This window comes from Dipodomys ordii, unplaced genomic scaffold (assembly GCF_000151885.1).
Source record: "Dipodomys ordii isolate 6190 unplaced genomic scaffold, Dord_2.0 Scaffold190, whole genome shotgun sequence".
In the NCBI taxonomy this organism is placed as follows: domain Eukaryota; kingdom Metazoa; phylum Chordata; class Mammalia; order Rodentia; family Heteromyidae; genus Dipodomys; species Dipodomys ordii.
In genome coordinates this window covers 2,641,508-2,656,358 of record NW_012267406.1, presented here as the reverse complement: position 1 = coordinate 2,656,358, position 14,851 = coordinate 2,641,508, and the positions used below count along the sequence as shown (strand labels likewise).

Below are 14,851 nucleotides of genomic sequence, written 5' to 3'. Positions count from 1 at the left end.
TGCTGGTGGCTCATGCCTGTAATCCTAGCTACTACTCAGGAGGCTGATATTTGAGAATCATGGTTCAAAGCCAGCCCAGGCAAGAAAGTCCATGAAACTCTTATCTCCAATTAACCATCAAAAAGTCAGAAGTGGAACTATGGTTCAAATGGTAGAGCACTAGCCTTGAGCAAAAGAGCTCAGAGACAGCACCCAGGCCTCTAGCTCAAGCCCCAAGACTGACACAAAAAAGAAGTATAGAAGAAAGTACAGCAGAGGAAGTAGGGTTTAAAGACAGGAAGACGAATGGAGAGAGGACTAGTGGACAGCTATAGTCATGAAACTCAATGTACATATGTGAAAATGGAACTAGGAAACAAGGTTTGGATAGATGGGTGCGGGAGAATGATAAGTTAACACTGATCAAGATTCATTGCACTCATAAATTGACAAGGTAAATTGAAATCTTTGTACAGCTACTTAAAGGTAATAAAATTATGCTAATTAATTAACTAATTAAAAATAGCTACACAGTGGAAAAACTGGCAAACACTATTGCATTCCTCACATTATGTATGGTGCAGTCATGCTAACATCATGGATCATTCAAAATTAAATGACCAGTGTGACTTCACCTCCTTGGTCTTCTACTCTCATACCTGCAAGAACCATCTATTACAAATTTCAATTGAGAAACATTTTCAAAGGCCAAATGGTACCCCTTAAAATTGTCGAGGACATGGCAATAAAGCAAAAAAAATACTAAGAAACAGTCACAAATCAGTGGAGGTCCAGTAGAAATGATAAAATATGAGGCTTATTATTGTGCTGCAGTAAGGAGGGGTATTAACAAAAGAGGAACTATATGAAAGACTTCTGTATTATTTTTGCAACATTTTGTGCATTTGTGTTCATTTTTAACAAGGGTTGATTTTCAAAGTTTTACAAGTTGTAAGTGCCCCAGTTTTTCTATTTATTAATTTTAACAAGTATGTTCAATTGTTATGAAAATTTATGGCTCCTGCCCATTTAAGAAGCTTACATTTAAACCCACCAACAAATTAAAGAACTGAGAGTTGATTTTCTTACTGATAACTGTTTTCTTCAGCCTGGCTTTTTTCACAACCAAAAAGTATCAATGTTTTGTTTCCTTTGAATCATGAGGCAGCCTCTCTGAGCTTTTGAACAGTATTGGATCACCTTGAGCAATGCCAAGGTCAAACCATCCAATATTTTAGTGATTAGGACCATAGCTCTTAATGTCTAGGATATAAAGTGGAGTCTGAAGTCTCTATCCATGATGACCTCATTAGCTTCTACATACTATTCAGACTCATTTCTTTAATTTGTTCATTGTTGTATAGGAAAGTGATTGTGTGTGTGTGTGTGTGTGTGTGTGTGTGTGTGTGTCTGTGTCTGTGTCTGTGTCTGTGTCTGTGTCTGAGTGCAGGCACTTGTGCTAGTTCTGGGCTTAAACTATGGGCCTGGACTCTGTTCCTAAGCTATTTTGCTCAAAGTTAGTGCTCCTTCATGGACTTTACTGTGCGCTAGTTTTGAACTGTAATCCTCAGATCCCAACCTCCTGAACAGCTAGGAGTACAGGTGTGAGCCACCAGCACCCAACAGGACAGCCACTTTATATAGCCCAGGCTGGCCTTGAGCTCCCAATGAAGGAGTCAAGGCTGTCTTCAAGACTGTGATCTTCTGTCTCTGCCTCCTGGGATTATAGGCTGCTGACTTCTCTTTATTTTGGGCAGCTGTGGTGCTTGTTGGCTTGATTAGACATTTTGTTTGCTCTTTTGTTTTTATCTTGATTATTCAGATTTTTAAATGCAAAATGTAGTTAAAGATGCTGGCTCATTTGACTCTGATTATTTTATGACTTTGTCAACATTGAATCCACAGACTGGAGACTCTGTTTTTCACTTTTGCAGCACATATATTCCTTCAAGTTTCAATATTATTTTTCTCCAATTCCATATTTTATACTTAGACTTAATTTATATATTGGGTAAAGGCCTAAAAAAAGTTTATCAGCACTGGGAAGTAAAATTTTAAAGCCATGATTTTCTTATTTGATGATTTTTCCCCCTAGTAGTCTTCAATCTTGAAAATAAGCAAGGATCTCTTGAGAAATTATTAAAAATGAGATTATGACTCAGCAGGTCTGAAATATTGCTTAAGAAAATGAAGAATTCTGGTAGATTCAGATTTATTTAGTGACTGGACAATAATCTGAGGCATTAAAATACACACTAGATATAAATTGGTTTATATTCATAATGTATACTTTTCTAATAGAAATAAATTTAAGAAAAAATCTACTTAAGGGTTCTGTTCATCTTGTTTATAAATTTTATAAAGATATCTAATCATTCAAAGATAGGTTCATAATAGGTGCTCCCTTATAAAATTTATTTGAGCTCTTATTTTAAAATGATAAATAAGCATTATGCACCACTGCAAGGATTCTGACATTATTTGGAAACTTTCTGCCACGGTAATTTTGTCTCAGGAGAAATCAAAGAATTCCATAAAATTACCAAGGTATTATTTACAGAAAGCTGAGTCATGAAACAGGTGTTATGGTTGGAAAGACAAATTTGTCCTCTTCCTCACTCATAAATTTCTATTATGAGTCTGCAATCTGTGGGTCCGATGGGGCTTCATGTAGATTTATGTCATTTAGTTCCTCTCAATGAAAAAAGAGTAGATGATCTCCATGTATCTTCTGAGCTGTTTCAAAAGCACATGCAAGGTTCCAGGGCTCTAGTGGCTCCACCTTACACACATTCCAGAAACTGGCAGTTGGAAGCCACTCTTGACAAAGCATCTGTGCTGTGAACTTGACTACAATGCTAGTTAGCATTCTATTTCCATATGGCTCTTATCACTACCTAATTATTTTAAACCATGATTTTATTTCAAACAACTTATCATTGCCAAGGATCACCTTCCAGGACAACATTGCTGAAATTAAGTATTTTTGGTTCTAGGTCTATGGTGGCAAAAGCTCAAGAATGGCCTTGTTTAGAGTGGTTGTTACTCCATTCAGCAAATATTAACATTGCAATAAAACTATAAATACTTTTATAATGATTATTGTTTGTTTTAATGCTAAACTGTCCTAATAAACAAACTGAAAAACTCCAAGGACATCAACTGATCTATCTACTTATTTGCTGAGTTATTTATTTAGTCAATCTTGTGATATTTATCAAAAGTTTATTGAGTCTCAACATGACAAAGGCAAAGATGGCATCATCTCAAGTAATTTTCATATTAGCAAAAGAGAAAATTATAACATTGTCAAAAACCTATGAAGACACTACACACAAAGGTTTTATGTATTAGATGACAAGGGTAAAGAAAAGTTCTACCAGGGGCATTTTCTTTACATTATTAAGCTATGTTTTCAAGTATTGATACTGATTGAAAACAGGGATTTGAGGGAAAAGTCTGAATTTGGGATTGCATATAGCATTGGGGTTGATTCTTTTCTTGAATTTAAAGTTTAGTTCCTTGTAAGTTATATCACACATATAATTAACACAATATTCATTCTCTAAAATGGAGCTCACCTGTGTTTGCTAATTTGGGGCACTTTTCTTGGATCTAACTGGGTAAATCTATACATGGTGTGTTCACACTGTATATATATATCCATAAGTTGCTTAAAGGGTTTTGGGTTTTTCTACACACAAAATAGGAAAGGATCAAAATAATTTCATGAAAATAACTGAATACAAATTTTCGAATTGGAGTTTATGTATATTAAATGAAGTTTTGTGTGTGTATGTGTGTGTTTGAATGTTTTTCGCATAATACAATATTTCTGGACCAGTGCTAATTCTTTCTGATTCATTGTATCCAGGGCTGCTTTATATTTATAGCCCATTTCATTTAGGATTTCTTGCTTAAAAGCATTCAAAATATTATCTTTGCTTTTGAACTTGCTTAAAGTACACTTTCTGACTTTAGAAATGTTCACTGGGTGTTCAAAATGCTTTTATCTCAGGGAAGTGGCGTTTCTGTCTTGATACTATCTAACAGGATCCCCATCATGACAGTGGGGCCCTCCCTGCCTCCTCCTCTAACCCAAGGCCTCTGGCTCAGATCTGTCTCTTGTCTGCTTTCTTACTAGCCACATAAGCTTCAGCTATGGATTAGAAAAAATGTCAAAATCTAACAAGCCATAGGATTGACAATGTAACACTGAATCCCTGGAGAAGCTGGCCTGTGCTGAGCCCTAACATAATTATCCGTCCCTTCTTTCTACAATAACCATTCAGTGACTTAAATCATGAAACATATATTTTGTCTTAAGTTCTATGACTATTAATTTTGTTTAAATGAAGATAGTTTCTGTACACATAAATTTATTTATTTAACCAAGGATAATTTATGTGCATGTCAATAACTAGATCCTAATATACTTTAAATATTTTACATCATGCCAAGTTGTCACTGATGGTATTCTATAGTGTTTATAAAAGGTTGGTGTTTCAACTGGACACTTTAGGTTCATATCTTAGAATAATTCTCTTCAGTTCATGAGCCTCTATACTATAATTAGGAAATCAGTTAATGCAGATTTATTGACCTGGGGTATGGCTTATCCGGTAGGGTGCTTTCTAATCAAATTTAACTTTTTTTCCCCTTTGCAGTTGGTTAAAGCCATGAACAAGGACTACCTCACTGTGAATTCCTTCAGGCAGAAGCTTTTGTCAGTAAACAGTAGCATCTACTCACGTTTGTCTTGATCAGCTTCCACTCCTTCGCTTTCCGTGTCACTTGGCAAGAGCCATGGCTGATGAACTACCTGAAGTTGCTTTAAGGATTCATCCTGCCAGAGAACATTTTTTTTTCAATTAGACTCTATGGTGACATCATGAACACCACTATGGGTGAGCACTTTAGTCTCCAAAAATCACATACTTTACAAACTGTAAGAAGAATCTCCCCATAGCAAAAAGCTATCACATTCATTACATTACATTCATTTTTTTTATGCCACAGATATAAACCACAAAACTCTTAACTCAATTTGTTTCTACATTCTTTTTGTAATAAGATTTAGAAATGTAATAAGAAATACTTAAACTATGTCTCTCTTGCACTGATAGTTTATGGAAATTCTGACACGATTCTATAATCCTCAAATAGTCAATTGAAGATCGAATAAAGTGTGCTTATTTTCCATCAAAGATAAAAAAATAATTTAATGAGAGTGGAGATCAGTAGGATTTATTGAACCTATTACTCTTTTTCACCCTATAGTACTACTTTACTCTCTCCTTCCTTCTCTTTCTTCCTCTTCTTTTTAACCTTTCTTCTTTCTTTTTTAACTTCCTCCCTCTCTTCCTTCTTTCCTTCCTTTCCTCCTTCCATTTCTGTTCTCTTTATTTCTCTTGTCTCTTTCTCTCCTTCTTTCTGTCTCAAACTTCTAGGCTAAAGAGATCCTCCTGCCTTGGCCTTCTAAGTAGATGGGACAACAGATGTATACCACCTGTAGTCTCAAACTCAGCTTCAGTTCTTTATTTTTGTGAAAACATTGCTCATATGACTCCTTGCTGATTTACCCTACAGTCACTGACCATTTTTATAGTAGTGATAGCCACTTACCAAATTTTTAAAAAACAAATTTTATGAGTTTCTAATTCTCCCCAGTGACTATATCTTAGAGTGATTTTTAAGTGTATGATTTCCTCATTACCTTGCTCATAATTTTTCAGGGACTCTTCCATCATTCCCAGATAAAATCTAACTCAAGGTCCTTCCTGATCCATGCATACAAACCTGATCCTCCATATTACCATGTACGCTCCATCGCCATCTCCACAGCTCCTCAAATTTGCTATACCTTGTAATCTACAGGCTACCTTACCCTGTACTTCCTTGTCTCTCAGTGACCATCACCATACATTTCCAACATTCCTTCACCAGACATAAATACTCCTCTGTTCCTTTTGTTTTTTGCACTAAAATAACCATCACTATGCTCTAATTGCTTTTTCAAATTTTCTGTCTCAATAATGATAGTCCTGGAGGACATAAGTAACTTTATTTACCTCTGTATCCACAGGGTCTATTGAAATTTCTACCTCAAAAAAGGGACTCACTTCATAAATTCATAAGCATTTATGTAGTAGAAAATAAGAAGCAAAGAAAAGAAAGGATGAAAGGTAGAAAGACAGGAGCTGAGAAGAATGCCGTCTCCCTTAGAACAAAAGAAGTAGCTGACTTTAAATTTATTAATCAATGAGTCAACTTTTTTTAAATGATTTTTAATTAAAAGCATAGAAATCAATATGACTTCTGAGTTCTCTCATTTGACATCTCAGATTTATTATTTTTACAATGACCTTTTCCTCTAACTTCAGATAGCTTTATTTTGTTTGGGCAAATACTAGCAATATAAAAAAATAAATGTTTATAGCCTGGCTCTCTAGAAACATGACATAATGGAATATTAAATATATGTTTTGCTTAAAACAGCTTCAAGTGAGATAAACAAGCTATCAGCTAGGTTTTGCTTTTAATGAAAATGTTCATCCCCAGTCTAGAGTTTCAAAAAGGCACAGTGTGACAATGAGAGATGTTCCATAGATGAATCATATGTATAGTATAATAATAAGTATAAAACATTATACATTTGAAAGTCATACAATTTCTATGTCATATGTAAACTGTAATGGATAAACTATAGTGTATATATGAGGTATACAGTGGGGTCTCATTAAGAGGTAAGATGATTCAAGAATGGAGGGAAAATACATTAAAAATCTATATTATTTAAATTTAAATAAGTATTTTAAGTATTCTTTTTAAGTATATATGTTTATAAATATTATATATATACACAGCTTATTGAGATTCTGACCTAATTAATTCTTGGAGTGAGTAAAGTCTATAAAACCAAAGGCAAAAAGAACTGCATGTAAGATCTGTGCATTGCTTGATAAAGTTGCCTGTCCTGGAAGTATAGGGTTAAAATTCTGAAACCATTAATCATGGATTCTGTAATTAGATAATGAAGTAAATGAATGGCAGATGGTGAGGGCACGGCTGTCCATGTTGGTGTAGAAAGTGTACAGAAGAGCAAAGGAAGTAGATAAGAGTAACCAAGAGCTTGGTTTCTAATGCCATTTTCCAATGAAAGGATAAGAAATCTTGGAGAAATTACCTATTCTAGAGCTGAACCAAGAAATACACAATTAAGACCATATTTTGGTGTTAGGAAATAGTACTGCTCAAGTATGCCCCCCCTCCCCACCCCTATGGATGAGGTAAGTGAAAAAGATAGAGAAGCCAACTGGAATATCTACCAGGAGCCAAAGCTAGCAATTTAGCAAAATAAACATGGTATTTTACTACCACAAATACAAAAAGAATATCTCTGATCTCATACTGATAAAAAAAACAAATGATAAAAGATATACATGGATGGGAAGAGACAAACATGAGCACACAGTTATTTAAAATGCCACTCTGACCTTTAATGGTGAATATTGCATCATTATTAAAAAATAGTTTGAAAAGGGAGCAAAAGAATGACTTTACAGTGGAGAAATATGACAAACATCCCATGTAAACCCTTTTAAATGAAGGTCAACATTAATGAGTCATGTGATGAAATGGAAATTTGTTTCTGTGGGTTCTCATTTTTTTTTCACAATGCTTTGCTAGGGTTTGAACTCAAGGTCTTGCACTTGCTAGTCAACTTATCTAGCACTTGAATTATGCTACCAGTTCCTTTTAGCTTTGGTTATATTTTTCAGATATGGTCTCACATTTTTGCTTTCAGTGTGATTCTCCTACCTATTGCCCCTCACATAGCTGAGATCACACCACCATGCCCAGCTAATTCGTTGAGGTGTGTGTCTCACTAATTTTTGCCTTAAACCACAGTCCTCCAGATCTCTGCCTCTCAAATAGCTGCATTTACAGGCATAAACTACCACTCTATGTTCTTTTTCTTTTTAATTATTTCAGTTTACGTATAAGGAAACTCTTAAACAAATATCAATGGGGAAAACAACCCTAAAATATTTGATCAGTAGGACTCAATGCTGTAGTGGTCATGAAACATAAAGTAATGTTTCAGAAAATGTCACAAACAAGAGAACAAGAAGAACCTAAGGAGATATAAGTACTAAGTGTAATGTGGCTTCCTGGACAGGATCCTGGATGGAATCCTGGATTCGAAAAAGGCCATTAGAAAAAAACTTGTGGAAAGCTGAAGAGAATGTGGATTTCATTACAACAATGGATCAATTATGACTTATTAAGTATGTCAAATGTCTCATACTAATGTAAAGTATTAGTCATAATTGAAATTGGATAGGAGATTTATAGGAACTCTCTGTTTTATCTTTTCACTAACTCTCTAAATCAACAACTACAATGTTTTATTTTTAACGTAATCAATTCTTGAAAGCTGTCATTTATTTGGATTGGAACTTACATTTCTATCCAAGAAGAGATGAGCTCCCCAGTGAAATGCCCTGGAGTCAGGGGTCAGGATTAACGGTCAGTTTGGGCACATAACTTCTTTACTAATGATGGATTAGGGGGTAATAGATTAGAAGATGTGTGGTCTATGTGTAGGGCTCAATTCTTTCAGACATTTGAATGTGAGAAACCCTAGATGGACTGTTGAAGGAAAAGTTAGCAAAATTTTATTAAATCTTACACATGGATTTATGCTTTTTAAAGGTTTAACTTAATTTTCCTAACTTTATTAATTATTAGATTTGGCCTTGTAGGGCTAGACCAAAGAAGCAATATTGATGTGATAAAATTGCAGATTTAAAATTCCATAACTGTATAGAAAATAGCATCAGTAAAATGTCAACATTTTTCAAGTAGCTGGATGTTAGTGGCTCATGCCTATAAGTCTAGCTTCTCAGGAGGCTAAGGCTTAGATGTTTTTTGTGTCAGAGATCAGCCTGGACAGAAAAATTGGAGAGATCCAATTTGCAAAATAGCCAGCAAAAAGTCAGACTGGAAATGTGGCTCAACTGTTGCAGGGCCAGCTGTAAGTAAGCAAGCCAAACAAGCTTGAGATCCTGAGTCCAAATCCTGACACTGGGGAAAATATACTGATATGTAATGAAGAAGAAAAACTATACTCCTACACTATTTCAAAAACAAAATGCTATACCATATCCAATATTTAAAGAATTATTTTATTGGAAAATACCGTACAGAGGGGTTATAATTACATGGGCAAGGTAATGAGTACATTTCTTTTGGGGGGGGGATGCGGGGGAGGTCTGGTTGTGGGTCCTGAACTCTGGGTCTGGGCGCTGTCTCTCAGCTCTTCAGCTCAAGGCTAGCGCTCTACTACTTGAGCCACAGCGCCACTTCCAGATTTTTTCTTTTTGCTTATGTGGTGCTGAGGAAGTAAACCCAGGGCCTCATGCATGCAAGGCAACTGCTCTACCACTTAGCCACCTTCCCAGCCCCCATGTGTACATTTCTTATCAAGCATTGCAGCCTCATCCTGTTTCCCCTTACCATCCCTTCCCATCTCCTTCACCCCTCTCTGCCCACCCCCACTTCCCCCTGCGCCAAAGTTGTAAAATTCGTTTTCCCACATAACGACTTCTACATCTCATTGTTGCAATGGGTCCACCTGTATCACTATTTAAACAATTTCGTTTTTCCCTTCCCCTCCACAAAGTATACCAACATCAAATGCAGTGAAAACAGGGGTTATACTGTGTGTGGGGGGGTGGACATACAAAGCAAAAAGGAAATTATCTTATAAATATGTTAGAAACAATCCCATGAAAGAAAAAAATTTGAATACTTATGGTGGGGTTCATTTAACCTAACATCAACTTATCTGACCGTTTCAGCTTGTCTCAGGCATATACTAGTTATTGCAAATAAGGGAAACCATAGGACCTATGTTTCTTTGGGCCTGGCTTACTTCACTTAATATAATTTTTTGCAAGCCTTTCCATTTCCTAACAAATAGGGCAATGTCATTCTTTCTGATGGAGGCATAGAATTCCATTGTGTATATATACACCACATTTTCTTGATCCATTCATCTACTGAGGAACATCTGGGTTGGATTCATATCTTAGCTATGGTAAATAATGCTGCAATAAACATAGTTGTGCTGGTAGCTTTAGTATGGTCTTGTTTGTAAACACTTGGGTAAATGCCCAAAAGTGGGATTGCTGGATCATAGGGGAGCTCTATGTGCAGTCTTTTGAGGAACCTCCATACTACTTTCCAAAGTGGTTGAACAAGTTTACACTCCCAACAACAATGCAGTAGGGTTCCCTTCTGTCCACATCCCCTCCAGCATCTGTTATTATTAGAGTTCTTGATTATAGCCATTCTAACTGGGGTGAGGTAGTATCTCAATGTTGTTTTGATTTGCATTTCTTTTATGGCTAGGGAGGCTGAGCATTTCTTCATGTGTCTATTGGCCATCCTTCTTTCCTCTTTAGAGAAATTTCTCTACACCAGAATCAACTCCAAATGGATCAAAGACCTGGGAGTCAAAGCAGACACCCTGAAAACATTACAGGATGGAATAGGAGAAACCCTAGGTCTCCTTGGCACAGCCCCAAATTTTCTTAATAGAGACCCAGAAACACAACAAATCAAAGAAAGGTTGGACAAATGGGATTGCATGAAATTGCAGAGCTTCTGCATGGCAAAGGACATAGCTAACAAGATCAATAGATAGCCCACGGATTGGGAGAAGATCTTCACTAGCCATACAACAGACAAGGGTCTCATATCTAAAATATACCTGGAACTCAAAAAATTAAGTCCCCCAACAACAAATCCTCAAAGAAACAACTGCCCAATAAATAAGTGGGCTAAAGACTTAAAGAGAAACTTCTCTGAAGAGGAAAAAAGAATAGCCAATAGACACATGCAGAAATGCTCAACCTCCCTAGCCATAAAAGAAATGTAAAGAATTTTTTTAAATGATGTTTGTCCAGGCCTGGTAACTCATGACTGAAATTCCAGCTAGTCTGGAACTGGAGATGGTTCCAGACGTCCTGGGAAAATATCCTGAAATGCAGTCTTAGTAGCTTTAAGATACTATTTCAAACACAAAACACTAAAATTCAGGGGCATTGTTCAAATGGTTTGGGGCTTGCCTCTCATTTATGAAACCCTGGGTTCAATCCCAGTACTACAAGGGAAATGGGAGGAGTGGGTTCATTTTCCTAAGGTGAAATCAAATGGCTAAAGATCCTCATATAAAATAGAAAACCTGAAAACAATGTTTTTTTGATATAAAGAATATTTTGGTTAAAGAAAAAGATTTGCCCTAGCTTTTTGTCCAAAAACTAAAATCCATTATCCTAAACAAAGATATGATTAATAAGTCAGTTTTATTATTTGTCCCCATACTTGCTCAGAATATTAAGCAATACTGCTCATGAGTTTCCAGTTCTAATGGCTTTGCTCCTGAATGGAAAAGCAGTATTCAACTATTTTTGATGGTTGTGAATTATATTACATACAAATGGAATACAACTTCAGTAAAATATGAAGCTTGAGAAAAATTAAAGATGTTGAGCTATTAGAATTACAAAGACAGAGCAAATATTCCTATTAGTGGATTGTTTGCTTTTTTTACTTTGGTTTCCCTGGTATAGCACTCTTAATATAATATACTTACTTGCGTTACCCAGGCCAGTGTCAAAAGCTCAGACCATCATCTTACTTATAATTCTTTTTGATGGGGTCAAGTTGCTAAACTCTTGAACATTTTTTTAAATCAAGAATGGTTGTGTTCTTCTTTGTTAAGTTCATTCAAAAAATTTCAGCAGGAATATTAAACTAAGTCTGAGTAGTACAAACTTTTACATATTCCCAAGAGCTGGGCTGGTTTTAGAAGAAATGCCATTCATTCCTTTTCTAAAACACTTTGGCTAAGTATAGCAAATGTCTTGGGACTGCAAGTGGTAGGAAGTAAGGATACTGATCATATGGAACACAGTTACCAGCCCTGAACCAATATAGCATACTCTCAGCTAACAGAATAAGCACTTTGTAAACATCAGCATATTGTTATTCCACATGGAGAGCTTATTTTTGTTCACTAAATGCAATCAATCAATGGTTTATGTCACATGTGGTCAGGAAAGTTCAGTCTACTTAGACCAAACAAAAAATTAAGAAGGGATGGTAGGGGAAAAACAAAGGAGGAGGCAACAAAGCTTGATAAGAAATGTATTCATTACCTTGCTTATGTAATTGTAACCCCTCTGTACAGTATTTTCACAATAAGAAATTTATTTTTTTAAACAAAGATTTCTTTGATCATTGGCCATTTTAATTCTTTTTTTGAGTCTGGTCATAGGGCCTGAACTAGGCCTGGGCGCTGTCCCTCAGCTCTTCAGCTCAAGGCTAGCACTCTACCACTTGCGCCACAGCGCCACTTCTGGCTTTTTTTCTTTTTGCTTATGTGGTGCTGAGGAATCGAACCCAGGGCCTCAGGCATGCAAGGCAAACGCTCTACCACTGAGCCACCTTCCCAGCCCTGGCCATTTTAATTCTGAATTAAATATTTCTTTCATTTTGAGATAAATATGTCAATAAGCATCAAATTTCATTCTTCAGAAAGGCTTAAACACTCATAAAACAAGGAGCCACAAAACAATCTGTATATAAAACAAAAAGACACTCCACTCCAGATATATTTCATAGATTGCTTCAACTAACAAGGAATTACCCTTATATTAAAATGAATTCCTCCAGATAAATTATAAAATTAACTTACAGTTACTTTTTTATTTGTTAATGAAATATCTCACATGAGTAGGCTAAAATCTAAAAAAACAATTAGTTATGCTTCTCCCGCCTACTTATTCTCAGAGTCATATAGCTTGAAAATACAAGAATGAGTAAGTTCAGTAACTGTAGGGATTCTTTTTTGAAATTTATATTTAACAAGTCAGGAAGGTATATTTATTGTTATTTTAGCATAAATGCAGTATTTTATAAAGCTCCTTTAATTTCTAATATAGTACATATCAAAAGATGTAGTGCACATTGACAACCTCCTAAGTAATTTTGAAGAATATAAAGAAATCATAAGATCCAAAATTTGTTCATTTTGACAAACATCATTTTGTATAATCATATGCCCATAGATATTGAGCCTGTGTGATCCTCTTCTAAGAATGGTCTCCTTTGGTTTCACTGTGTGAATGTCTAGAGTCCTGTATAATTTATCATGTCAAAGTGTGTTCTTTCCTCTGTTTCCATCCAGGGTGTTTTGTAGATTTATAAGCACATTCTAGTCACAACAAATAATGGAAACCATCCAAAGAGGTAAGAGGTGGCACTGTTCAAAAAGAAATGTATTCATTACCAGACTTATGTAATAGTACCCCTCTGTACATAATCACCTTTGCAGTAACAATTTCAAAAAAATCTTACAAAAATATTTGGACACCATTCAAGTGAAGCAGCTCTGAATCTCTGAACTAATGCCATTTTCATTTTTAATGACCTATTGCTCATCTTTACCAAGAATAGAGGTGCTGAAAGCTTACTTCAGAAAAACACCTTTTTCTTTTTTTGTATTATTTTAAATTAGAAATAGAAACATATGGAACACTTCACGCATTTGCATGTCATTTTTACTCAGGAGTCATGCTAATCTTCCCTGTATCATTATAATTTTAGAATGTGTGCTGACAAAACCAGCACAGGAGCTATCAGTTTTAACTAATAGATCTGAGGCAAGAAAAGAGAGTATAATAGCAAAAATAGGAAAGTGTGATAGATTGTGAAAACATTACAGAATTGATACACACTACCTAACCAAATTTACACAGGAAATGCGTTATTCTACACTATACATTGTAATTGCACTCTAGGGTTGGCCAACTTGTTTCATTGGTGGCTTTTCTTTTTTTTTAAGGGAGTTATTTTTTTATTGTGAAAATACTGTACAAAGGGGTTACAATTACATGTGCAAGGTAATGGGTACATTTCTTATCAAGCATTGTTGCCTCCTCCTTTGTTTCCCTTTCCCATCCCTTCTCATCCCCCTCCTGTCCCGCCTACCTGATCCCCCCCCAAACGAAATGTCGGAGTCAAGCAGAAAAGGTCAGATAAGTTGATGTTAGGGAAATGAACCCCAAGATATGTGTTCAAATGTTCTTCTCTTTCATGGAATTGTTTCTAACATATTTATAAGATGATTTTTTGTTGCTTTGTATGTCCTTCCCTCACGGTATTACCTCTGCTTTCACTGTATTTGATGTTGGTATAATTTGTGGAGGGGAAGGGGAAAAACAAATCATTTAAATAGGGATACAGGTGGACCCATTGCAACAATGAGATGTACAAGTCATTATGGTGGCTTTTCTCTCCACAGAAATGACAAGAAAAAGTCATGAGGATTTTTAAAAGGATGAAAGAAAAGTTAAGTCATTTTTTTAGCATATACTCCCAGTTATCTTTTCTACAGAGGTTTTCATTGACTTCAGCTATTTTATCCCTATGACATGTGTTTAAAAATGATAGCAATAAAAATGATTCTTATCTATATCAATGCAAATTGTATGTATTGGAATTAAATTAATATCCTAAGAATTCAGATTAAATTTTGCTAATTTTTGTATCTATATATAACTTTATTTCTCTATTCCTTATTTGACTATGCATATGAGAATTTGCTCCCTTATTCTATCAGTCTTTGATATGTGTTCATTTTATATTTGTTTGAGAGTTAAAATTATAACTTTTTAAGATTATTATTTAGTAATATTTCTTTATTCTTTTTAATAAGTTTTTATTTAAAAAATATGTACAGAGGGGTTACAGTTACATGAGCAAGGTAATGAGTACATTTTCTATCAAGCAGAATTTT

General features: G+C 35.3%; 1 protein-coding gene across 1 annotated transcript in view; it reads right to left on the bottom strand.

The window, feature by feature from the left end:
• LOC105999457 (chromosome unknown open reading frame, human C8orf34) overlaps positions 1-14,851 on the bottom strand; it is a 354,355-nt gene that overhangs the window by 23,013 nt on the left and 316,491 nt on the right. Inside the window, exon 12 of the mRNA XM_013034481.1 lies at positions 4,732-4,825. Coding sequence (XP_012889935.1) covers positions 4,732-4,825 — 94 coding nt within the window. The remainder of the gene's footprint in view (positions 1-4,731; positions 4,826-14,851) is intronic.